Here is a 27206-nt window from a genome sequence, read left to right on the forward strand (position 1 = left end):
ATTCTTATGTCTCCCTAGACTGGCCGGAGGTTCTCGTTTAAAAACTGACGGGCTAAAGGGAAGGGGTGACTTAAAAGTCTGGTGGAGGCGGTGTTTCCTAAGAGGGGAGGAGCCGAGGTCTCGTGTGCTGTCCTGAGACTCTTGGAAAAAACGTTACCAGTAAGTAACTTCTTTTTTTTTTTTTTTTTTTTTGTCTGCAAGGTGGATGGCACGGTAGTTTGCTCTCTGAGCTCCAGGTCTCTAGTCCCACAAAAGGTGGTTAAATGAATTAAGGGATTGACCGATCTGATCCCTTTGACACAGGCTCTATATGCTGAGATATATGGTAGCCGAGCCTTGCAAAGAAGACTCCAGATCCTGCACATGTGCCGCAGCCTTTATCTGGTCCGAAGTTTCACGTCATGCGAATACAGCCACACCTGTTCGCTGGGACCGCACGCTTGCACAGACAGCTTATTTAAGCTGTGTATGCCAAGCATGCGGTGCTTCCAGAAGGCAGCTGTGGGACCAGCTGGTGGTTCTGAGCCAGCCTGTGGGCAAGCTCTGAACCAGGAATTTGCAGTGGTTCATTTCTCCTTTCCCATGTTGCTTGGCAGGCTAAGGGTGCTTAGGATTGTTGCATAGGGGCTTGGTGAGTTCTATTAAAGGGTCTCCCTTCTGAGGTGTATCAATAATACACCCAGGTACTTTTTGTGGCTAGTAAATGTCTTCAAAAAAGAGGAGCGGGACTAACCCTACAGGGAAGGGCACATCTGTCGTCAGTAGCTCCTGATGAACCTAGTTGTATCCCCTCAAAGACCAGAGGCTTCTATCTGGTATTGTGCCTACAGTTAACCCTGCTGCTTCACGCTTGATCACCAAGGATGAACTGTCCTCTGCCTTAGCCGGGTTAGCACACAGGATTGCTGGCATGATTACCTCCATCCCGCAGGGTGGCAAGAAGCATGACATATCCCCCTCTCCGGAGCCTCCTAGTTTGGAGCAAGAATGGGTTGATGGGGAAGAGCTAAAGGCTCAATTCTGTGGAGGGCCTGGCGGATGAGTCTGCTTCTGAGCAATCTGGACAAGATATTCAGTTGATGTCTGCCTCAGTCAGAGGCTTTTGATCCAGTCTCAACTAGATGGTTCGTTCTGCCTTTGTTGCCTCTTACAGAGGTTATTGAGCCCCCCTGGTCCTCTTTGGGGTCCCTGAGGCCTCTTCAGGCTGCACAGGCTTACCCCTTACACCCTCTGTTGGAACAGGCGGTGTATGCTGATTGGGAACATCCTGACAGGATTTTTGTTCCAAAGAGGGTTTCCTTTTTATATCCCATGGATGAAAAGTTTAAGTGGAGCATGCCAGCTGTAGATGCAGCAGTTTCTTCCTTAAAGAAGAACTTGACAAATTGGAGTCCTTATTAAAAGCTTCCTTTCTCTTTGGCCAATTCAGCCAGCTGTTGCAGCAATTGGTATCTGCCAGTCTGTAAAGGATTAGGTCAGATGGCCTGACAGGCCTAACCAGGAGGATGATCTGGCTGAAAATTAGACAGATATTCCTCGATCACTGTGTTTTGCTGTTGACACCTTACAGGATTCAATACAGCAGGTTTCTCATTTGGCTCTTTTGTCTGTATATGTGTAGGCTTTTGTGGCTTAAGAACTGGTCAGCCAAGCTTCCTTGTAAAAGGTTATTGGCAGGTTTCCCCTTTCATGGGGAATGTTTATTTGATCATTTGGGCAAGTATATCCAAAAGATTTCCAAAGGGAAGAGTTCTCTACTTCCTGTAAAGAAAAGCACCAGGCGTCCCTTATTTAAAACCTCAGGGACTGCTTCAAGTGTCAGCACCAAGGCAGTTCCACTGCCAACAGGGCACTAGAGCCAGGGGTAAGGCCAGAAAAAGCCCTGGGTCCAAAACTCTTCTAAACCCAGCACCAAGCCCTCGGGTGGGGGGAAAGGCTGCTGCACTTTGTGGACATTTGGAGAACAATAGTTCAGGACGAGTGAGTCACCTTAACTATCCTGCGGTTGCAGGGGGTTCCCCCTCAGGTTTCGAAGATCAGTGTTCCCTCTGATCCTCCAAAGACTTATTTCTTTAGACACTACATCATTTAGTGCATCAAGGAGTGATTGTAGAGGGTGCTGGGTTCTACTCAAACCGGTTTATGGCTCAAAAACCAAACTGGGACACAAGGCCCATTTTGGACCCAAGATCCCTGAACCAGTATCTACTAATCCAGTCCTTTTCGGATGGAGTTTAGCCATTCAATGGTAGCTTCACTCCAGATGGGAGACTTTCTAGCCTCCATCGATATAAAAGATGTGTATTTACATGTACCTATCCTTCAGCCTCAGCAGAGGTTCCTGCGATTTGCAGTAGAGGAATGTCATTTCCTCTACCCTTCAGGCTTGCTACAGTTCCCCAGGTGTTCACAAAGGTCCTAGCACCAGTACTGGGCCTTTTAGGGGCCCAAGGGATCTTGGTGCTCGGGTATCTGGATAAATAATGATATTTGAAGCGCTTCACAATGTGCATGAAAATGAATATATAAGAATAAATATAAATAGTCAAATAAATCCAGCGGTGAGTAAAAATTCCTATAAAATCCAGCAATCAAAATAGTGTAAAATTATAAAAAAATATAAGAAATTAGTGACACCAAATGTGTAAAAAATTCACACAAAAAATCAACAAAAATAAATATATAGGGATGTATTCAGAAGGTTCAATTATACAGGTGTAGAATCCTGATTGGTATAGAGCTTTTGATCACTAGCAAAGCTGTTTAAAAACACTTGCTTAATTAAGGTGCTCATTGATAGTACCAATGTGTTTTTTGCTTCTATTCACAACCAATGTGAGAATCATAAACAGGCAGATAAGAGAAAAAACCAATCATTGTGCAATAGTTAGGATACCAAGGTACACAGGCAAACTTCAATCCACTCACGTGTGCCTTATAATGATAAGGCATATGCAGGTTTTACTATAGCAGTCAGCCGCCTTAGACAGGAGCAGATTCAGTGCAGTACACTGTGTGAAACTGCTGATCTGCACAGAGCTTCCTTGGCTCCTCCCACGCGTTACATCACAGTCACGTGACTTTTTAAGTCACGTGACTGTGATGTAACGCGTGGGAGGAGCCAAGGAAGCTCTGTGCAGATCAGCAGTTTCACACAGTGTACTGCACTGAATCTGCTCCTGTCTAAGGCGGCTGACTGCTATAGTAAAACCTGCATATGCCTTATCATTATAAGGCACACGTGAGTGGATTGAAGTTTGCCTGTGTACCTTGGTATCCTAACTATTGCACAATGATTGTTTTTTTTCTCTTATCTGCCTGTTTATGATTCTCACATTGGTTGTGAATAGAAGCAAAAAACACATTGGTACTATCAATGAGCACCTTAATTAAGCAAGTGTTTTTAAACAGCTTTGCTAGTGATCAAAAGCTCTATACCAATCAGGATTCTACACCTGTATAATTGAACCTTCTGAATACATCCCTATATATTTATTTTTATGTGAATTTTTTACACATTTGGTGTCACTAATTTCTTATATTTTTTTTTTTATAATTTTACACTATTTTGATTGCTGGATTTTATAGGAATTTTTACTCACCGCTGGATTTATTTGACTATTTATATTTATTCTTATATATTCATTTTCATGCACATTGTGAAGCGCTTCACATATCATTATTTATTCTTTTTAAGTGACTCTGAAAACACTCTTTTGATAGCAGCCTCACTTGGTTTTATGTGTAATTATCAGCTATTTAGCATCACAGCGCTTTGTGTTTTATATATATTTTTTCCGGGTATCTGGATAACTTCCTGCTCGGAGATCACTCACTACAGTCTCTAGAACAGAGCATAACATGCACAGTGCGGTATTTGGTAAGCTTAGGCTGGATCATAAACACCGAAAAGTCAACCTAGAGACCAACTCAAAGTATTTGGGTCTGATCCTAGATACAGTCCAAGCAAGGGCATTTTTGCCACCCTTAAGGATCTGTGTCCTGAATGATCAGGTGCATCAGGTAAGAGGCACCAGACAACCCTCCAATTTGGCTCCGAGTCTTCTAGGGAGGTTGGTATTCTCCTTTTGAGACAGTGCTCTATGCCAGTTCCATTCCAGACCTTTACAATAAGACCTCTTGTTGGCTTTGAACAGAAAAGGACTAGCCCTGGATTATCCAATGTTCTCTCCTCAGACACGCTTAAGCCTAAACTGGTGGTTGCAGGATCAGATCAGGATCACCCCCCCCCCCCAGTATGGACAGAACATATCCTGCCCATGGAAGTCCTGGAGTTACGGGCAGTATATCTGGCCCTACGGTCTTGGATGGTAGAGCTTTAGGACTGCCATATCTGGTTCAGTCCGACAATGCCACTGCGGTGGCCTACATAAACCACCAAGGCGGTACCAGAAGTCATTCAGCTCTGAAGGTGGTAAACCATACTAGCCTGGACAGAGGGACATGTGCCAATGATATCGGCAGCCTATATCCTGGGAGTCGAGACCTGGAAGGCAGATTATCTCAGCTGCCAGCCGATCTGCCCGGGGGAATGGTCCCTACACCCAGGGTTGTTCCAGGAAATTTGCCAGTGTTGGATGGCCAGAGGTTGACCTACTGGCATACAGGTTCAACAAGCTGCAGCAGTTTGTTTCCTGAACAAGAGATCATCTGGCAATCGGAGCAGATGCTCTGGTAGTTCCATGGAGTCAGTACTCCCTGGTTTATGCTTTCCCTCTGATCCCTCTCCTTCCACATTTGTTGCGCAGGTTTTGGAGAGAGGATTCCAGTCATTCTGGTGGCACCAGCCTAGCCTAGAAGGTCCTGGTTCCCGGGGATTGAGACTGACAATAGACGGGCCATGGATGCTTCTACATCACCCTGATGTACTGCCTCAAGGTCCTATATTTCACCCCAATTTACAGTCTCTAAATTTGACCGCATGAAGCCAGGTTGTTAAAGCACTGGTGTCTACCCTAGTGAATGCTAGAAAAGCTGTCACTAGGCACATCTATCATAAGGTCTGGAACACTTGAATCGCTTGGTGTGAAGCCAGAAAATGGCATCCTTGGAAATATGTGATTCGGAGAATTATTCTCTACAGTCGGCTGCAGAAATCGGATTGACTGAGTACAATCAGAGGTCAGATTTCAGCCTGTCAGTATTCTTCCAAAGGCCTTTAGCCTCCCATTCACTGGTCCGAACCTTTATGCAGGGGGCAACTTGTTTGCTCCAAACACCCCCCCACCCCCCATTAAATCGCCTATGTGTCCTTGGGACTTGAACTTGGTGCTGTCTGTGTTTACAGAAACAACAATTTGAGCCCATCAAAGAAATTCAATCAGACTTGCTGTCATGCATGCTAGCCTTCCTGATGGCCATCACCTTGGCTAGAAGGGTGTCTGAGTTGGTGGCCCCCTTCGTGCAGGGAACCATACATGATCCTTCACCACGACAGGGCTGTGTTACAACCTGTTCCATCCTTTTTACCAAAAGTGATGTCCTTTCATTTTAAATCAGGACGACATTTCGTTTTTTTTCTCTCTCCTTGTTTGGCGGAAGAGACTGCATTCTTTGGACGTTGTCCAGGCAGTCTAGGTTTATTTGTCTAGATCTGCGGAGATCCGAGGATGATTTTTGGTTAAAAAAAGTTTAAGACCCAAGAAGGGGCAGGCAGCTTCCATTGCCAATTGGATCTGTCAATTGGTCATTCAGGCCTATGGTCTGAAATGTAAAGCTCCCTTTAGGTTGAGAGCCCATTCTACCAGTGTTGTAGGAAACTCCTGGGCTTTTTAGCCATCGGGTATCTGTGGCTCAGGTTTGTAAGGCTGCTATCAGGTCTCCAATCCATACATTCACAATTTTATCAAGTGGATGTTGGAGCAGCCGAGGATTCGGCTTTCAGCCGCAGTGTACTGCAGGCTGCCATATAAGGTCTGATGGCTATTGTTTGGCAGGGTGTCTCCCTCCCCCTCAAGGCTATTGCTCTGAGATGTCCCAGTAGGTAATGAATATTGACCTAACTGTACCATGATGTATGAAAGAAAATACACTTTTTTTTTTTTTTTTTTTGTATTCGGTGCTTGCTACAAAAATGAAGTACTTCCTGTATGGGAGGGGTTATATAGGGGATCACTTCCTGTCTGAAGACCCTTGGTTTTCAGAGGCATAACCGCATTATTGAATGGGTTTTACTGGTGAGTGCCTCCCCCTACTCAGGGTAGTGGTCTGAGGGGGTAAAAAGTGCACATAAGCCAATGTGTGAGTGGAGATTCTGAGCTTGATTTGGATGCCTGGACAGGACAGCTATTTAAAAAAAATTGATTTATTTTTTTTATTTTTTTTTTTTCTTTCTTTGCAGGAAGCAGCGGGAATGGTAAATAGTCACAGCTTTGGGTCCAGAGCATACTTTTTTGACAATCCTAGAAGATATGACAGTGATGAAGACTTGCCCAGACTGGCAGGTGCCAGAGGAGAGCGAGGAAGGTGAGTCTCTGGGTTTGCTATGTATACCAGTGGTCGAGAGCTCTTCCAATGGCTGCAGTGCATAGATTTAGTGCATGGCTTTTAAGCTTGTCTGACCTGACTGGTAAACTTGCTTCAAGAATCTAAAGTTTGATAACTCAAACTGGTATTGTTGGCGAATGCTTACTATTTTAAAGAACTGCAGTAGTCTCTCAGAATCTGTAATAAAAAACATCTGAAGCTTCCCTCCAACCACTTTGCATATTTGATATAGAGTGATTTCTGTACTTGCTAAATATGCTGCAGAAATCTCCCTCCACTAAGTCTGGCTGCAACCATATTATCTGTGGGCAGCTGAAGCTGCTGCCTGTTCACTTCCTGGATTTACAGGCACATCTGCAGCTCTCATTGGCCCTCTTATGACTGGCCCTCCCTCCCCCTTCCTGGCAAACTCTCGCCCAAGTGAGAGCTGTACATGTCATAAGCCTAGGCTTTTTACTGGACCAGAAAGTGGGCTGTGTATAAGGTATTTCCTGGCAGTTTTACCATCCAAAGTTAAAACAAGGGTAGAAGATTTAATAGATGGAAAGTTGAAAATTACTGAAGGTCCGCTTTAATCACCTAATGGGAGGTGTGCTTTAATATATTATGTATAATTTAATAGAAAGTATTCACAGCGCTTCTTTTTCCACATTTTATGTTACAGCCTTATTCCAAAATGGATAAGTCATTATTTTCTTCAAAAGTCTACAAACAATAACCCATTATGACAACCTAAAAGAAGTTTGTTTGAAATCTTTGCAAATTTATTAAAAATGAAAAACGAAAAATCACACGTTTTCACAGCCTTTGCTCAATACTTTGACACACCTTTGGCACCAAATGCAGCCTCAGGTCTTTTTTATTATGATTCTACAAGGTTGGCACACCTATTTTTTGTGTAGTTTCTCCCATTCTTCTTTTCAGGGCCTTCTCAAGCTCCATCAGGTTGGATGGGGAGCGTCGGTGCATAGCTATTTTCAGATCTCTCTAGATATGTTCAATCATGTTCAAGTCTGGGCTCTTGTTAGGCCACTCGGACATTAAGAGTTGTCCCATAGCCACTCCTTTTTGTTCTCTTGGCTGTGTGCTTGGAGTCATTGTCCTGTTGGAAGATGAACCTTCGCCCCAGTCTGAGGTCCAGAGCAGGTTTTCATCAAGGTTGTCTGTACATTGCTGCCTTTCTTTCCCTTGATCCTGACTAGTCTCCCAGTTCCTGGTGCCAAAATAATCCCCACAGCATGATGCGGCCACCACCGTTCTTCACTGTAGAGATGGTATTGGCCAGGTGATGAGTTGTACTTGGTTTCCTCCAGGCATTATGTTTGTCATTCAGGACAAAGAGTTCGATCTTTGTTTCATCAAACCAGAGAATTTTGTTTGTCATGGCCATCTCAAGGATGATCACTGGATGCACCTGAGCTCAATTTTGAGTGTCATGTCAAAGGCTGTGAATACTTGTGTACATGTGTGTTTAAATCTTAGCAAATTTTATTAAAAATGAAGAAAAATCTTTCACTTTGCCATTTATGGGGTACTGTTTGTAGAAATTTTAGGAAAATAATGAATTTGATTAATTTAGGAATAAGGCTGCAACATAACAAAATGTGAAGAGCTGTGAAAACTTTCCAGATGGTGTTTTCAGTGGGACAATGTTTGCTTTTGGATGTAAACTGGTGGCCAGGCTGTGGACATTCTGATCTCTTGCAAATTTTTTAGATGGGGGTGGAGATATATCTCTATCACAAGAGCTACAGTTCATTGAGGGAAACATGAATGCCAACATGTACTGTGACATACTGAAGCAGAGTATGATCACCTTCCTTCAGAGACTTGGCTGAGGGCAGTATTCCAACATAACGACCCCAAACACACCTCCAAGAATACCACTGCCTTGCTTAAGAAGCTGAGGATAAAGGTGGTGGACTGGCCAAGCATGTCTCAAGACCTAAATCTTATTGAGCCTCTGTGGGGCATCCTCAAACGGAAGGCGCAAGGTCTCTACCATCCAGCTCTGTGATTGTCGTCATGGAGGTGTGGAAGAGGACTCCAGTGGCAACCTGTGAAGCTCTGGTAAACTCCATGCCCAAGAGGGTTAAGGTAGTGCTGGAAAATAGTTGCCACACAAAATGCCACTTTGGGCCCAATTTGGACATTTTCACTAAGGGGTGTACTCACTTTTGTTGCCAGCGGTTAAGACCTTAATGGCTGTTAAGGGGACAGCACATTTACTGTGCTATAATGAAAAGTAGTGAGTATACAGCTTGTATAAAAGTGTCATTTCGTCAGTGTTGTCAGATGAAAAGGTATATTTACAAAAAATTAGGGGTGTACTCACTTTTGTGAGATTGTGTGTAATTTTTGTTTCACATCAGGATTGCTACTGTCCCAATACAAGTCAGTGGGGATGCAAAATCATTTTTTAAAGTTGGTTGAGGAAAAACTATCAAACATTACAAATGCAAAGCTCCAGAAACCATGCTGCCTATGGACATGAATTATGTGTACCAACAGCCTGGAAGGGAAAGCTAAGTCACAGCTCAGAGGGATTAGGCCTCATGCACACGAGACGGCGGTGCAAACTCTGCTGAACACATGTTTTTAAAAGCTGAAACCGGCGTTTAGAAATGCCTGTTTTGCCGCGTTTGCATGCCGCGTTTAGCCGCGTTTGCGTCTAGAAGCCTCTGCAGAGAATGACATTTTGCGACCCAACTTTGGGGCCCGTATCTCGGGGCCACTTGGTGGTAGGAACCCCAAATTTGGTGTGCTAACACAGTAGAACTAGCACTACGACATATTCTATTTTGGGGTTCCTAGCACTAAGTGGCCCCAAGATATAGGGCCCCAAATTCGGGTCGCAAAATGTCAAGCACTTCTGCAGCGGAGACATTTTGACCCGACTTTGGGGCCCCATATCTCGGGGCCACTTGGTGTTAGGAACCCCAAATTTGGATGTGTTAGTCCAACTGTGTTAGCACACCATATTGGTGTTCCTAGCACCAAGTGACCCTGAGATATGGGGCCCCAAAGTCGGGTTGCAAAATGTCAAGCACTTCTGCAGCAGAGAATGACATTTTGTGACCCGACTTTGGGGCCCCATATCTTGGGGCCACTTGGTGCTAGGAACCCCAAATGTTGTTCCTAGCACCAGATGTTATGTTAGTCCAACTGTGTTAGCACACCAAATTTGGGGTTCCTAGCACCAAGGGGCCCCAAAGTCGGGTTGTAAAAAAACACTTAAACGTGGCTAAATGCAGTACCGGCGTTCAGCCGCGTTTGGCGTCTGAAACGTGGAAAACTTTTGCGTCTGAACCCATTTTTTGCTTCTGGAAAAACTAGGTTAAACGCAACTGCCTAAAAACGTCAAACGAGACTGTGTACATGGACACATAGGATAACATTGAATGGGTTCAGGGGCAGTTGAAAAAAGTGTCCAACTGCCTCTGAACACGAGTTTAACAGCGTCTCGTGTGCATGAGGCCTTAGTAGGGGAAAGAAGCTGCTCAGTCCTTGCCAGGGGTGGGAGCTGAGCTGCTAATTTACAACTTGGGAGGATAGTAGGGAAAACAATCTGAGTCCCTGCTGGTAGAGACCAGGGAAAGCATAGTTCCTGAGGACATTGTTGACTTTCCTGCTGTAAACTCTACGGATTAATTTCTCCATAGTGGATGCAGCTGTAAAGGCTAGTTTAAGGGGAGGGGGGGTCCCATTTGAATTCTAAAATAAGAATATGTAAATATCTGCTTGTCTATAGCGTGGCTGCAGGTTAATTTAAGGACAATAGATGCCCCTTTTGGTTATGTTGGTCTTGCTCAAGCTGTAGGAATGTTGCAGATATGAAAATGGGATGTTGGTCAAATGCCATTTTACTTTTAATTTTCAAATCTTTTTTTCAATTACTTTAAGCTTGCCGTCTACCCCAAGAGCCTCTGGATGGTATGGAACCATATGTCCAACCAGTGGCTGTGCCCTGGCCCCACCTCTACTGAGCGAGCCTTCATCGGGGACTCCTGTTCTCTTCACATTTGGAGCGAACACACTAGCGTGACCCTACTGACTGAACAATGCACCCGCACCTTTGCAGCTGTTCCTTGGGGTGACACAGTAAGCCGTGTCCAATAGCTTTTGTTTACGTTTTGAGGTAACGCTGCATTTGCATACACATTCCTAGATTTTTTTTTTCTCAACACTGCAGAGATTTAAGCGTGGATGCCAATGTCCTTTTAAGACTTGCCAAGGTACTACAGGGGTTTCAGGATTGGTCTGACAGCAAACCTTGCTTAAGGAAATTGTGTATTGGTGCATTTTTTTGCACATAACACGTTTCATGTGAAAAGACTAATTTCTATCAAATCCTGACTCTTGAAGGAAGTTTGCATTAAACCACCCTTGAAGCTGAAACCTCAGCGTACTAGTGTCCATCTTCAACTTAAAATGGAGCTGACCTTAACTGCACAATGACCTGCTTTATTTGTGCTTGTAAGTGGCCAAAACTAACGCAAAGAAGGATGGTAGGCTTGGTAAACCTTTTCCAGGAGGCTGCTGTGAATTTGTCCATTTGAAAGTTTACACTTCTTTTTTTTTTTTTTTTTTTTTCTTTTTCACACTTGTTCACATCCTGCACTAACCATTGGCACTATCCAGTTACCAAAATAAAGGTATAAATTGTCTGAGCAAAATGGGTTCTTTGTTCTCAAACCTAACATGGCGCCCTGCTGTAAAGGACAACTCCAATTAGACTGGATATTTTAATGTGAACCGGGGCCAGGTCTTGCACAGAAAATTATTGTTTAAAACTGAACTCCAGGAAAATAAAATCTATCTTCCCCCAGCACTGCAAGAGTTAAATGTTTGGTTAGGTTTAGGGGAACAAAACTAAGCAGGCAGTCACTTTCATGTTTATATAGCAATTAAGTGGCTGCACACACACCTATACTTGGCCCACTTTCACAGTGGTGAAGTTGAGTGGCCTCGAGCACAAGTACTCATTCAGACTATGGGTGTAAGTGCCCATGTGAACAAAATCTAGCAGTATAAGGGCAGCCCCACTGCAAGGGACAATATTTGTTCTCCCTGGAGTTGGGCTTTTAAGGTATAATGTCTGGGCTTCTGTTAACACCTGTAAGGTATTTACTATATTATAATGGACTGGATGTATTGGTGTTTTTTTTCTCCATGGTGGACTCCAGCTCCAACTAAAAATCACTGGTGTTATAGAAGTTCAACTCCCAGGATGGTAAAAATCCCTGCAGTGGTGCTTCTTCCTGTACTTCAAAGGGGTTCAATATTTTATTTTTTTTCAATTCTAGGATGGAAAGAGCACTTTTCCCTGCTCAATTCTCTACTTCCCCAGCAGATGGCATTCCCCTATGCTTGCTCCTTGCAGAGTGAAGGGCTATGGGCCCTGCATTTGTCTTTATGTTGGGGGGGGCATAGGGGAGAAAGTTGCAGGCACTGGTCTTGCGGCATGGAGAAGCTTGCGGGAGCAGAGGTTTGGGTAAATTTGCTGTTTCCAGTTTACTAAATGTAAATGAGCATTTAACCTTTTTTAGTGCAGGGGGAGTCTTTGTTCTGGGGAAAAAAAAAAAAAAAAATTTGAAGGGCCCATTCAATCTTGTGCTATTCATTCTTGATGGCACCCCAAATGCATGGTAATACAATGCTTTGTTAGCAAAAATGCAGCAGTTATGCTTTTGATCCCTTGTGGTGCAATATGCATGTGCATTAAGCTCTCCAACTGATTCTAGTGTGATTTTGTAAAATCATTCCATATGTGTTTTTTGTTGTGTTCTTAGCATCTGCTTGTAGTTCAGCTTTTGGTCTACAAAGTATTTCCCCCCTATGCAGATTGTTAGGTTTGAAGTCAACAACCACTTGATGTCTGTAAAACATCCCACCCAAATGACCATAGTAGACCTCTCCTGTGTGAGCCTGGCAACAGGGAAAGGCATGCATCTATGCATAATCATTTTGGTGCATGCAGATGTCCCTGTTTTCCAAACCATCTTCTGTATGGGAGCACATGGAGAGCCTGGATGGTGCATGCACAGAAGGCAGATATATGAAGCTTCAGTTTTGTGCTGTTGCTGAGAGGTCTTGTTTTAAAACTACGAGTGTCAAACCTTCATTGACTCAATGTGTGGTGGTTTTTTTGTTTTTTTTTTTTTTTTTTCCCATTTCCTATGTTGTCTGCTTCATCTAGAAACCCAAATCCAGCATTGTTTTCTGAAATCTCAATGTGAAAATATACTGCATTGTGGCCACTAGATGGAGCTGACAGCATGGGAATTAATTATGCAAGGAAATGTAAAAAAAACCATGCTTTCCCCAAAATGTTTTCTCCATAATAAACAGCTAAGTAATCTGCTGCAGAAGTGAAATACCTTCACTGCAGAGACATTATTTTTATATATTTATATATAAAATGCTGCAGAGAACTCTTGCCACTGGTGTACTTCAAGGGAGTTTGGAAACTGGTGATTAAACTGCCTGTGTTAGTCCATTAAGACTGCATGTAAATTTGTTTTGTGGTGCCCCCCATGTCCAATTTTATTGTATGGACTTTCTTTTGGGTATTGTGTGAGGTTTTCAATAAATGTTTAATAAGCTTAAAAAAATAATGGTGTCAAATGTTTTTGGGGTATGTTCCCTGTAGAAGAAAATACTGCAGTCTAGCCACTAGATGGAGCTGATAAGCATACTTTCCTATGATTGGCAGCACAGTCTAGTGGCCATGATGCTGTGTTTTCCCCCCTTTGACACATTTTGATATGCAGAGACTATACCCTGAGAACCTTCAATTTTGCTGCATGCACACAGAACAAATTTACATGCAGTTTCAATGAACAAGTAACTGTGCAAAAAAAATAATAATGCATTTTCCTTAAATGCAGGGGAGGAAGAGGTCTTTCATCTAATATTTGTTTTTTGGTACTGATGGCTTGATTCCAGTCCTAGTAGTGAGAAAATCTTCAGTATTGCCTTGCATTAACACATAGCACACTTTTTTTTTTTTTGCCCAGTGCAATCTGGGATTTCACAATGACATGTTTGATTCATTATGGGATACTGTACTGCAATTTTCTTTCTAAAGCACAGCTTAAAATGTGTTTTTGCTTTATTATGCTTACTACTGGGAGTACTACTCCAATCTAGAGTAAAATCTCCCATAAGTGTACATATCAGATTATAAATCCTTACGTTTATCTTGAGCTGTACACACATCTGGCAGCTCCAGACATGGCACATTCACTTTGGGTGTAGGCACCTGTGTGCATGAGGCTTAAGGCTCAGTTCACACTGGTGTGACTTTGCCTGGCTACTTGCGTACTACCTTGATGTGACTTCTGGCAAATGCTGGGTAATCTTCCTGTAATGTTGTATCTCGATCACATCGATATAGAGGAGGTTCTGACTTGGAGGCGACTTCCATTAAAGTCTATGGGCACAAGTTGGATAGTCTTGAAGTAGTACAGGAACCTTTTCTAAAAGTCGGACCGACTTTAGTAGTGTTTATTAAGACAGCTCTCATTGACTGACTGACATGGGATTTCACATGTCATGCAACTTGGGATCCCAAGTCACAGCAGTCTGAACTGAGTATTTTCATATCCAGCAAGGCCAGTAAAGAACACCTGCACTGCATCTAAGCCATTTCAACTCTGTCCATTTATATGGAGCTTGTGGTCTCTCTGCTTTCTGCCATTTTTGTGGGCTTGGCACAGATCTCAGATTTTAAAGCTGGCTGTACTGTGCAAAATTTGGTCAGATCCTGATGAAACAACCAAAATTATCTTTGTAGATGGCCATACAGTGGTTGCATCCTAGCAGTTGGCCAATGACTGCGGCTGTCATAATAAGGTAGCCCAGCAGGGGGATGGGTAGAAGGGTAGAGATGTTTTCAATGCCCAGGAGGCTTGCTGCTATAAAAGTGGTCCATTTACACCTGTAAAATGGACAACAATGAGTCTCCAGATTGCTATACTGGTACCTCCTAGTAATGCAGTTCTGTACATAGACAAGGCTGGGCTCAGCTGTATAGTTGAAGGAGGTATTTTAATGTGTTCTTAGAGAACTTCTTGTAACTGTAAGCAATATTAGAATGTAAGCCCCCTATATTGGAACCTTTTCATTAGCCTGATGGGGATGAGGGATTGGGAAAGGGAGGGGGGAGGTGAAGAGAAAATCCAAAGCACAAGTGTTGACTATTTTTGCCTGTTTCCCTTGCTTCTCGCTAGAATCTTTTGTAGGAAACCTATAACTTTATATGCTTGTATCATGGACACTCTGGCCAAAGAATTCCAGTTTGGCTTTTGTTTTACAAATACTTGGTGCACTTTAAAGCATGGGTGTATGTCTGGGCTTTATGCATTGGATTTGTATTTTATTTTGGCACCAGAAGGTACAAATGAAAAAGCGTCAAAGCCCTGAAATCGCCTGCCTAGGTGAAAATGCTAATGTTGTCTTCCTTCAGTTCTGGCTAGAGATTTAGGCACATGTTACACGTCCTCTCCTGAGGAGGCTTATTTCACTGGCTGATGTTGACCATCAGCAGATTGTGATACCATGAGGCCAGTAGTGGAGGAAGCTTGGTGCAGCTTTTCACAAACTCAAGAAATCCAGCTCATTTAGTTGTGCTATAATCTACCCAGGAAGACCATTAATGTAGCCTTATGTTGACATGTAAGTAGAAACCCGTATATCTATTTTTTTCCTTAAGTTTCTTTTGTCTCTACTGTTATAGGAGAATGAGGCAGGTTTTGAATGCAATAGGCTTTGCTTTAGAAACCCCAAGAGTGCTTGTTCCCTGTTTATGCACTTAATGAAAGGGGGTGGCTTTTAAATCTGTATCGTGGAGCACCAGACTAGGGTTCACTCATCCATAGATGTCCGTGTAGTGTTCATCTTGACGTTTGGTGTCCAACTTGCTCTTCTTGCTACCCTTGAGATGGCCACAGCATAGGAGCACTGATTGGAGCCCAGCATTGGTGGTCTTGGCTGATGACATTTTGTTGCTGTAGTTCCCTTTCATGGGAAGATATCAGATTGGGTGGGCTAGCACTGGACTAGTTCCAGGCACACATCCTGTGGCTTGACACATTAAGGAAAAGTTGGCCCTAATGTTTGGTTTTGTTAGTTGGGGGAGATTTTGCTTGCAGCTTCTCTGGCCACACAAACTATAAAACTCTCCAATGGGGACACTGCTATGAAAACCTGACCAAAGATCCTAACTTGCTCCAGTCTATCTAAAACATTTGGGCTGGACTGGCCTTTTAGACATTCTAGTAGGGAGTGACTTGGTGTATTGATTTCACCAGCCAATCTACATGTAGAAAGCACTTGCAAATTAGCTTGAAGGCTTTCCAGTAGGTATCCCTTAGAATGGGACCACTGCTTACAAAGCAGCCTTGGCATGTACCAGCCCCCTGTGTTGGCAAATGCTTGATGCCCATGGTTAGGTCCTTTCTGCTGACTAATGGTATGGTTGCTGATTTTTTTTTTTTTTTTTTTTCTTTATGTGCACAAAGGTCAATCTCCTCCTTTCCCTCTGGTTGGCCCCTCCTTCCTGGTTAAAAATGGCTTCTTATTTTCTTGCTAGCTTGTATTCTTTGGAGTTCAAAATCTGGTGCAGCTGTGCATGGTAACCAATGGGCTTCTAACTTCAGCTTGTTCAATTAAGCTTTGACAACACCTGGAAGCTGATTGCAAAATCTGGTGCAGCGGTGCATGGTAAACAATCAGTTTCCAGGTGTTGTCAAAGCTTAATTGAACAAGCTGAAGTTAGAAGCCCATTGGTTACCATGCACAGCTGCACCAGATTTTGCAATCAGCTTAAAGGTGTTGCAAGTCTAATTGAACAGGCTGATGTTGGGCTACTTTCACACTGAGGCAGTTTTCAGGCACTTTAGCGCTAGAAATGGCCTCTGAAAACCGCCTCCCATTCACTGCAGCATCCTTTCACACTTGTGTGTTTTTACGAAAAGTCCCATAAGCAGCATCTTTGGGTTTGGGAGCGTTGTAAATGTTGCAATAAATGGGCAGCACTTCTAAAAGCACCGCAAGACTGGACTTTTTTTACTTGTGAAAAGCACTGTGCAAAAATGAGCGGCGCTTTTGCGCTAATGGCACAGGTGCTCAGTGTGAAAGTAGCCTTAGAAGCTGCCTAACCATGCACTGCTGCACCAGATTTTGCACTATCCAGTTTTAGTAAATTGAACACAGTATTTCAAAGGCTCTTCTGTAGGCTGCTTTATTCTTAAGACAGAATGAGCATTTTAACCCTTAAATTGCAGGTGTGGAATTTTTGTGGGAGTGTTTGTGTTTTTGGTTACACCCCACCCCTCCTCCCTGGAGTTGGGCTTTAACTGCATTAGAGAAAAATCAAGTCTCCTGCCCAGGGCTGTGCCATTTGGCAGTGCTTTGTAAGTACAAAACTGGATGGACAGAAAATAGATCTGTAATTAGAAGTTTGCTTGGAGTTCAGCTTTAAATGTCCCATCAAACTGATCATCTCTACTTTTTGGCTACTACTGCATTGGAATTACCCCGGGCAGCTTCTGAGATTGCAATAGGACTTAAATCTCTCGTTTAAGGTTTAGTAGGTTCCTGCTACACCAAGGTCACGATGAAGCTGTCACTTGACTGAAATGACTACTGCAATTGAATTTAACATGTAACTCTGATGGCGATACAAAATGACAGTATGTCATTTGACATAACTAGTAAATGCAAAAAACTGAAGTGTGTGGGTGTGTGTGTGTGTGTTTTTTTTTTTTTTTTTTTTTTTTTTTTTTTTTTTTATGGAGGTTCAAGCACAAGTGGTCCCTTTTTTTTAAGCCTATCGCACCCTCCTTGGTGCTTTTGTATCTAGGAAAATACCATACTGTTATTCCAGTGATCTTCACTGTGTAGCCTTGCTTCAGGTGGTGTGACCCAGCCAGGTCCTCTTCATTCTGCTCATGCAGGCCATGTCTCTATTCATTCCTATAGGGAGGTCTGTAATCTGCATGGTGGCTGGAGGCTGCCATGAGTAGGGCTCCCTATAGGAAGGAATTGGGCTGCTGCGTGCATTCTTGGGATGAATTGGACCAGACAGGGATGCTTTCTAAAGCAAGAATGTTTAGCTTTGGGCACAGCTAAACCTTGAAGATTGGCGGATCAAGAAAATGTATTTCCACAGGTGGGCTGCACTGAGTAAAGGGGATCACTTACAAAAAGTAAATCTAATGATCTGAAACAAGTATGCAAATTGGGGATTTTTTTTTTTTTTTAAGCTCATGGCTTACTGTAACTGTCATGCATTGGCATCCCTTTTTGCTTTCTCCTATGAAAGTGAATTTAAGTGAACTTGTCCCACTGCCAACAATCAGACATGACTATGGTTTATTGCATCTCTCCTGGACAGCAGTGCACATGGTCCTCCCAAAGGAGCAGAACTCATCTCAAATGTTTGGATTTGATGTTGGAATGTTTGGATTGTCAGGTTCCCCCCCCCCCCCATGTTCTAGAAAAAATGCACAATTGGGGCTTTCTTCTTACCAGCTTGCCCCACAGCTGCCACTGCAGTCTTATCTAGCCCTGTATGCAGTAGTGTCATATTTATTTTTTTCCCAATTTGCTGGTTTTAATCTGTATAATGGCCAATGAATGTAAATTTCACTAAATCTGAGACAAAGCACTACCCGAAATAAAGTTTGTCTGCACTTCCTTCTGCCTCAGATGTCATTTGTGTGTGATGTTGTGTTTATTTTTTTTTTTTTTCTGGCAGCCATTTCAAAATGTCTAGGCCTCCTTTAAAACAATTTCCATACCTCCTTCCTTCCAATATGTATTTACAGTCCTCTGCTTAGACTCTTCTCTGGTGCTGTGCGTACCTTGATGCAAAGAGCTTTGATGCCATCAGTGCTTGTTGCACTGTAAAAAGTGTCTAAATGTGTTCCTCCAATGCTCCACAGGGTGGACCCATGACATCATACACTAACACATAGTGTAAAAAAGGGGGGGAAGCTGCACTAAATTGACCTATGAGGCAATTAACCATTAAATTTAAGCACTCAGTGAATATTGCATGTGTAAAAGGAAATTGTGAATACAAATCATATAAACTGTCACAAAATATGTGCCAGTGAAATATTCTAACGCAGTAATGTGATAAAGTGACAAGAAAAATATAATGCACATAAAATAAATTGCACATATAATGTCAATAAGCCAACTGACTAATGACAAGGTATAAACTATAGACTTAAAGAAGTTATTAAGAATGAGTCCATATGTAGTGATGGTCATAAAAAATCAAAAATGAAATAAAATGTCTATGCAACTGGTTGACTCGTTAACGGTGACTAGGGATGAGCCGAACACCCCCCTGTTTGGTTCGCACCAGAACATGCGAACAGGAAAAAAGTTCGTTCGAATACGCGAACACCGTTAAAGTCTATGGGACACGAACATGAATAATCAAAAGTGCTAATTTTAAAGGCTAATATGCAAGTTATTGTCATAAAAAGTGTTTGGGGACCTGGGTCCTGCCCCAGGGGACATGGATCAATGCAAAAAAAAGTTTTAAAAATGGCTGTTTTTTCAGGAGCAGTGATTTTAATAATGCTTAAAGTCAAACGATAAAAGTGTAATATCCCTTTAAATTTCGTACCTGGGGGGTGTCTATAGTATGCCTGTAAAGGGGCGCATGTTTCCTGTGTTTAGAACAGTCTGACAGCAAAATGACATTTTAAAGGAAAAAACTCATTTAAAACTACCCGCGGCTATTGCATTGCCGACAATACACATAGAAGTTCATTGATAAAAACGGCATGGGAATTCCCCAAAGGGGAACCCCGAACCAAAATTTAAAAAAAGACGTGGGAGTCCCCCTAAATTCCATACCAGGCCCTTCAGGTCTGGTATGGATATTTTTTTTTTTTTTTTTTTTATTTAATATATTTTTATTAAAGTGAAATATAACAAAGATATACATATATCTCAGAATGATTGCATTCTTGAAAACACAGCAACAAGAGTTTCAGCACTCACAGATTTCAATGAGTATTTATAGGTTAACCCTCCAATAATTGGTTCGGAAGCGTAACAAAGTGTTGGTATAGCATAGGGTTAATACTTTGTGAGCACTTGAAATAAACCAAGATAAGTGTAAACAGGAAAAAACCTTACTTTGGTATATTAAAAACTAAGAGATAAATAATAACAGAAAAAGATAAAATTAAGAGAAATTTTATGAAAGAGGAGAGAGTAGGAGAATAAGAAAGGTAAGAGAACAGAGGGTAGGAGGGGGGTATGGGGGGGGGGTTGTAGCTGGTATGCATGTCTACACACCAAAAGGGAGTTGGCTAAGCTTAGACTAGAGGTTTAAGAGGTTTGCGTTATAAGTTCCTTATAAGCAGATGTGGATTGAAATTTTTTCCAAGAATCCCAGGTTAGAGAATGTTTCTTAGAGGTACCTCTAATGTCGTGGGTGATGCTCTCCATAAGATGTACCTTATCGACCATTTGTAACCAATCTCTTGTAGATGGGATTGTTGGTTGACCCCATAAAGTAGGGATTAAAGCTTTGGCCGTGTTTAGTAAATGAGGAATAATTGAACGTTTATATATTATGGGAGTTTTGGTGGAATGAAAAAGAATAGTCCACGGGTCGTTGGGTATATTGACATCTGAGATCTGTAATATTAGATTGCGGATAGTGTCCCAATAAGGTCGGATGAGTGGGCAAGACCACCAGATGTGTGCGTGAGTGGCTTTGTTCCCACAGTTCCTCCAGCATAATGGGGAGCTGGCGGGGAACATTTGTTGTAATCTGACTGGGGTATAGTGCCATCTCGTAAGCAATTTATAATTGACCTCTGACATTTTTGAGGCCAATGAGGAGGTGTGGGCTAATTGGAGGATCTTTTCCTTTTGGTTATCTGTAAGGGAAGAATCTAGGTCATGCTCCCATTTGGCCAAGAATGGTGGGAAGTTGGGGTTTTGAAGTGTAATGAGAGCTTTGTAAAATAGAGAAATTCCATGTAAAGGGGGATCTTTTGGATAGAATATTTATTTCTTCTATGGTATTTAATTCACTCAGACCTCTAAGCGGGTTGGGTAGGGATCTTAAGAAATGTTGTAATTGGTGATATCTCCATTTATCTAGAAATGTGGTGGGTTTAGGGGCAAGTATCACGTGTAATGGTTTGAGTATGTTGTCACGGAGGACATGGTGTAATAGAAGAGGTTCTTCCGTTCCCCATGATTTAAAGCCTGGATCTAATAAACCTGGTAAGAAATATTTATGATTGAGGAGAGGTAGTAGAGGAGAGTCATACTTCCATGAGAATTTTTTGTGTAGGGCGTCCCAAATATCTAGGGAGGATATAGTGAGAGTCGAGGTAGATCGAGCTAGGTTCCTACAAGAACGGGGTATCCAGGGGGCTACCGAGAGATCCACACCACTTAAAAAGTATTCAATTTGTACCCATAGTTTCGATCTAAGAGCGTATTTCCAATCAGCCAGCCTGGACAAGATAACTGCTTGATAGTATGCCTTAAAATTAGGAAGTGCCAGACCGCCTGAGCATTTGGAGCGAAATAGTAGCTCTCTCGATATCCTGGAGTGACCGCCCTTCCAGATATATCTGGAAATCAGAGTTTGTAATATAGTGAAGAACCCCACTGGTACTCCCATTGGAAGCATTTGAAAGAGAAAAAGGATGCGGGGTAGTATGTTCATTTTGATTATGTTCACTTTCCCCAACCATGTGTGTGATAAGTTGGACCATTTTCGTAGATCCTCCCTGATCCTATTTAGCAAGGGAATATAATTATGTCGAAATAAAGAATGGAGATTGGGAGTCAGATATATACCTAGGTATTTCATGCTTTTTAATACCCATTTAAAGGGAAATAGGGGCTTAAGGGAGAGAGCTTCGGACTTGGAAATATTGATGTTTAAAATTTCAGATTTGGATAAATTTATTTTGAAGTTAGAGATGGATTGAAAGGTAGAGAATTCAGACATTAAGTTGGGAATTGAGATGCGTGGTTGCTGGATAAAAAATAGTACGTCATCCGCATATGCCGCGTATTTATGGGATCTTTTGCCTATTTGTATGCCTTTTTGATATTAATATTATGCCTAATTGTAGCTAGGAAGGGTTCTAAGGTGATAGCAAAGAGGAGAGGGGAGAGAGGGCAACCTTGTCTGGTTCCATTATGTAAGACAAAGGGGTCACTCAACGTCCCATTAATTCTAATTTGTGCTGAGGGGTTTGAATAAAGGGATGAAATTCGGTGGAACATCCTAGGTCCCAGCCCAAAGTGGCGTAAGGTCATCTTAAGATATTCCCAGTCCACCCTATCGAAAGCTTTTTCAGCATCAGTGGATAGGAGTAGGGTGGGCTGGGCGTATCTCCTAACGTATTGGATTAGGGATATTGCACGAAGTGAGTTGTCTTTTGCTTCTCTATTGGGTATGAATCCTGATTGGTCTGCTGATATCCAGCTGGGCAAAAGAGGGAGCAGCCGGTTTGCGATTACTTTAGCAAAAAGTTTGATGTCAACGTTAATTAGTGATATTGGCCTGAAACTGTTACATAGAGTGGGGTCCTTATCGGGTTTAGGGATGACAGTGATGTGAGTTGATAGAGATTCTGGGCGTAGACCTGAAGAGTGAGATATAGAGTTTGCATAAGCGGTGAGACGAGGGAGCAGGATGTCGCTGAATGTTTTATAATATGAAATGGTGAACCCATCCGGTCCAGGAGCTTTGCCGGATGGGGATGATTTCAATGCTACCAGGAACTCCTCTACCGAGAAATCCTCTTCCATTTCTTTGAGGGCAGATATGGGCAATTTGGGTAGGTTAGCTGCTCTCAAGTAGGAAAGCAGGCGGCTTCTTCTCTCTTTTTGTGGTAGAGAAGACAGGTCATTTTTAACATTATATAGGCCTTCGTAGTACTCTCTAAAGGCCTTAGCAATATCTGGGGTTGCATGGGCTAAATCCCCTGTTGGAAGTTTGATTTTGGGAATAAAGGACTGTGATTGTTTAGTCTTTAAAGACCTGGCTAGCAGCTTGCTTGGTTTGTTACCCCATTCATAAAATTTCTGTGATAGACGTTGGAATTTTTTTTTAGTATCTAAATTGAGAAGGGATTTTAGTTCATCACGTTTGAGTGTGAGGGATTGAAGGTGCTCATTATGCATGGAGAGTTTGTGTTGTTTGTCTAGAGCCGCTATTTGCTGTAGAACCTGATCAATTTGTTGACCATGCTCCCTCTTTTTCCTAGCCCCGAGCTCAATAAGACGACCCCTAATAGTAGCCTTGTGGGCTTCCCATACAACAGAGGGAGAGGTGTCAGAGGGTTTATTTTCCTTTAAAATATTGTGAGAGATGAGAGGCTAACATGGAAACTTCAGCTTCATCAGAGAGAAGGGAATCATTGAGTTTCCAATTGTTAATGCGTCGTGGTAAGGAAGGCACGGTCAACGTCAGTGATACAGGTGCGTGGTCTGATATAGATGCGGTGCCAATGTGAGCAGATTGCAGGAGGGGAAGATGAAAATGATCTAGGAATATATTATCTATTCTGGAATAGGATTGATGTGTTGTGGAAAAGTGTGAATAATCCTTCTCCTTAGGGTGGAGAAGGCGCCAGACATCCATCAATTGAAGATCCAGGAGCTTTTTTTTTAACAAGTTTCAGTTGTTTGAAGGAAATATTAGAGCGGCCTTGGGATGTATCAATTGTTGGATCCAGTGGCATGTTAATGTCGCCCGCTAGGATAGTAAGGCCTTTGGCGAAGTTTGAAAGTTTAGTTAGTGTTTGTGAGAGGAAGGTTGGCTGATTTTGATTAGGACAGTACACGTTTGCAAGAGTACATTGAGTGTTACCTATGAAGCCCTTTAAGAAAAGGAAGCGACCATGGTCATCTGCCAACATGTCAGATAACCTAAAGGATACATTTCTGCAGAATCCAATGGCCACTCCTTTAGCTTTATTAGTGTCTGATAAACTATAATACCACTGTGGAAAGTGGGATGAGGTTAGCTTAACGGGCGTTGTGTGAGTTAAATGCGTCTCTTGGAGAAAAGCAATAGAACATGTGGCTCTTTTAAGTTCACGTACTAATTGGTGTCTTTTAGCAGCAACATTAAGACCCCTAACATTATACGATATAACCTTTAATGTAGCCATTGTTAAAGCATAGTACGTACCTTCAGCCTATATTTCCATGCATACCAGCTAAAGGGGGGGGGTAGAAAGGGAAAAAGGAGAGGGTTTTTTTTGGAAAGAAAGAGAGAGAAAAGAAAAACAAGAACAACACATGTGAGAATCGCATATATAAGTTAAACAACTTGTGGGAAACACATATTTATCACGCAGAAATCTGCAGTGTTCCCATTGGGGAGAGAGAGAACTAGAGGCCAGCCCAATCCCTAAATGAGAACTGGATAGGGCAAATATAAGGCCAATCGTTCTCGCCAACCCCAGAAGGAAAGGGGGTGTCAGGGTTGCGCTGTAGTGGAGGAGGGCAAGCAGAGGAAGCGTGTCCCCACAGCGCGCGACCTATGAGAAAACGAATAACTTATAACTATAAGTAAATAATTAGTTCCATTTAGGAATGTAAATATTACCAATTTGTAACCAGGATTAGTTTGATCAAAACATAACCCCTAGGCAATAAAGTGCAAACTAAGTCGGTACTTAAACTACGTACCCAAGAGTAAAAGGTAACAAAGCACGTTGGTCATTACCACTGTATGATGGCTTCGGCCATATTTAGACAGGCACAGTAACAAAAAAAAAAAACAAAAAAAAAAACAAAAAAAAAAAACCCCCAACTGCGGCCGAAACCTGACTTAGTATTAATAACCTGTAGGTAAAAGATTATCCATGATAAGAAAATTAGTATGTGTAAAAAGTTACATATTTCAACCGTGCTTTTGTGCTGAGCCTGGAAGAGAGGTACGCCTTTTCTTTGAGGGGGTCTTTCTCCAGGGTGGGTCCGGTAGGCTCAGAAATTTAGGGATTGGGTCTTGCCAGCCTGGGAGTTCCATGGATGGAAGATTAAGATCTTGCAAGAAGGTTGGGAGTTCCTCCGGAAATCTCAGCGTGTGTGACCGACCATTTTTTGTGGCAATTAGGCAGGCTGGGAATCCCCATCTGTAGGTGATCCCGTCTGAACGCAGGTGGTCAAGGAGCGGTTTCAGAGCTCTGCGGCGGTCTAGAGTTTCCTTAGAAAGGTCTGGAAATATGGTGATGACTGCTCCGTCAAAGTCTACGTTAGGCAAGCCCCGCATCTTCATCATAATAGCATTTTTGTCTTCAAAATAATGCAAGCGACAAATAACGTCTCTGGGCTGATCTGACTTAGCATTACGGGGTCTTAGGGCACGGTGTACTCGGTCAAAGCGTAGCGGTGCAGTGGCTGAATTGCCTAAGATGGTATTAAAGATGCCTCTTATAGATGGTTCTAGGTCATTATCACCCGTTGCTTCTGGCAGACCTCTGACACGAATGTTATTTCTACGGTTACGGTTCTCGAGGTCTTCGAGTTTATACAGGGAGGCACGGTGGGCAGAGGCCAACTGGGTAACAGTGTCCTGTAGTTCTTTAATAGCTAAATCATGTGTGTCTTGTCGCTGTTCCGTTTCCTCAACTCTGGCCAGGATATGTGTCATGTCAGATCTGACAGCAGATATCTCCCTTTTTATGGATTTCTCCAGACTGTGAAACATTCCTGCAAGTTCTTTTTTGAGGCCGCTCATTAGCGTGTTCATTTCGGAACCCGCAGGGGATCCTGGATCATCCATGAGGTCTGAGCAGTATGAGGAGGTCGGGGAGCTGTCTCGCACAGATGCAGCGTGAGATGATGGAGAGACGCTGGTCCGTGAGGTTCGGACCTGCTCGTCTCTTGCGTTAGCCAAGTACTGTTGAATAGAGCCAGTGGAGACTGGAGCGGGCAGAGATCTTTTACCTGGACGTTTACCCTTGGCAGACCGGGGTTTAGGTGTTTTGGCGGGCATTACTGGAACTATACGGTCGATCGCCGTGGGGGACGCCCCCTACTCACATCTGTTTAGAGACATGTTTCCATCATAGTATGCAAGCAGTGTTAGAAGTGCTTCAACAGTCACATGGAAAAGCGATGGTAGTTGTACTGATGGAGGTTTATGGGAGCAGAAGCTATGTGTAAGATATAGTAGTAAGGAATTGGTTTAGGAGTACTTGGAGCACCAAGATGGCCGCCAGCCTCCAGAGGTAGGCCAGAAGGAAGACTTTGTTTGCGGAAATAAAGTATGCGGTCTGTCACTGTATGAGGGGGTCAGTTGATGGAGTGAATGTTCAGCAGTTCAACAGTTATATTATTAGCTGGGTAAGGCTAGCAGGGGAGATGGTTTGGAGTACCAAGATGGCCGCCGTCTTCCATAGGTAGGCCGAAGCCGCGGTCTTTCCTGAGATTCGCGGCCGGCCGAGTAAGCCCTGTTCGCTGTGGGCCTAAGACAGCGCTGCGGGGCACCAAAACTGAGGCCCTGGCGGAGTGGGAGCGTGCCGATTCGGGCCAGTGGGACTCTGCAGAGGGATGGGAAGGCAGATGCCTCTATACTCACTGCGCCCGTATGTAGGAGAGGCCGTTCCCATAGGCCGCAAGATGGCGTCCGGCGGGGAGCAGTCCGAGGCAGAGAAGGAAACCTCCAGGCAGCTCCCCTCAGGCATCCAAGGCTCCCCCGACCGCCGACGGCGGCACGATCAGGCAACCAGGCACAGGCTCCTCTGGTCTGCTTGGCCGTAGGATCGATGGGCGGCACGTACGGAGCCCTCAGCAGGCCTCACGATGGCGGCGGGCACACAGGGCTCAAGTCCAGCTGGAGGCCCGGGGTCAGACTAAACGCGGCACTGGTGGCCAATTTCCCCTGCCAGCCACAGCGGAGGTAGGCTAGGCGCTTCTGAGGGTGGAAAGGTGCTCCACGGATTGTCTGGTATGGATATTAAGGGGAACCCCGGCCAAAATTTTAAAAAAAATGACGTGGGAGTCCCCCTAAATTCCATACCAGGCCCTTCAGGTCTGGTATGGATATTAAGGGGAACCCCGGCCAAAATTTAAAAAAAAATGACGTGGGAGTCCCCCTAAATTCCATACCAGGCCCTTCAGGTCTAGTATGGATATTAAGGGGATCCCCGGCCAAAATTTAAAAAAAAATGACGTGGGGTTCCCCCTAAATTCCATACCAGACCCTTCAGGTCTGGTATGGATTTTAAGGGGAACCCCGCGCCAAAAAAAAGGCGTGGGATCCCCCCAAAAATCCATACCAGACCCTTATCCGAGCACGCAACCTGGCAGGCGGCAGGAAAAGAGGGGGGGACAAGAGTGCGCCCCCCCCCCTCCTGAACCGTACCAGGCCACATGCCCTCAACATTGGGAGGGTGCTTTGGGGTAGCCCCCCAAAACACTTTGTCCCCATGTTGATGAGGACAAGGGCCTCATCCCCACAACCCTGGCCGGTGGTTGTGGGGGTCTGCAGGTGGGGGGCTTATCGGAATCTGGAAGTCCCCTTTAACAAGGGGACCCCCAGATCCCGGCCCCCCCCCTGTGTGAAATGGTAAGGCCATTTCACTAAAAAACTGTTAAAAATGACAAGAGACAGTTTTTGACAATTCCTTTATTTAAATACTTCTTCTTTCTTCCTTCATCTTCTGGTTCTTCTG

The 27206-nt window shown here is 43.4% G+C and overlaps 1 protein-coding gene across 3 annotated transcripts in view; it reads left to right on the top strand.

The window, feature by feature from the left end:
- The window catches only part of GPR137C (G protein-coupled receptor 137C), a 97853-nt gene that overhangs the window by 35238 nt on the left and 35409 nt on the right, over nucleotides 1–27206 (top strand). For 2 of the 3 annotated variants that reach the window (XM_073609966.1, XM_073609968.1), the window contains 2 exons: nucleotides 6362–6486; nucleotides 10411–16171. In XM_073609966.1, the coding sequence (XP_073466067.1) occupies nucleotides 6362–6486; nucleotides 10411–10552 (267 nt within the window). In that variant the 3' untranslated portion in view covers nucleotides 10553–16171. Of the gene's footprint in view, nucleotides 1–6361; nucleotides 6487–10410; nucleotides 16172–27206 lie in introns of those variants that run through there. The other variant, XM_073609967.1, reaches the window with a different exon arrangement.

The sequence above is a fragment of the Aquarana catesbeiana genome, linkage group LG13 (assembly GCF_042186555.1).
Source record: "Aquarana catesbeiana isolate 2022-GZ linkage group LG13, ASM4218655v1, whole genome shotgun sequence".
Taxonomy (NCBI): domain Eukaryota; kingdom Metazoa; phylum Chordata; class Amphibia; order Anura; family Ranidae; genus Aquarana; species Aquarana catesbeiana.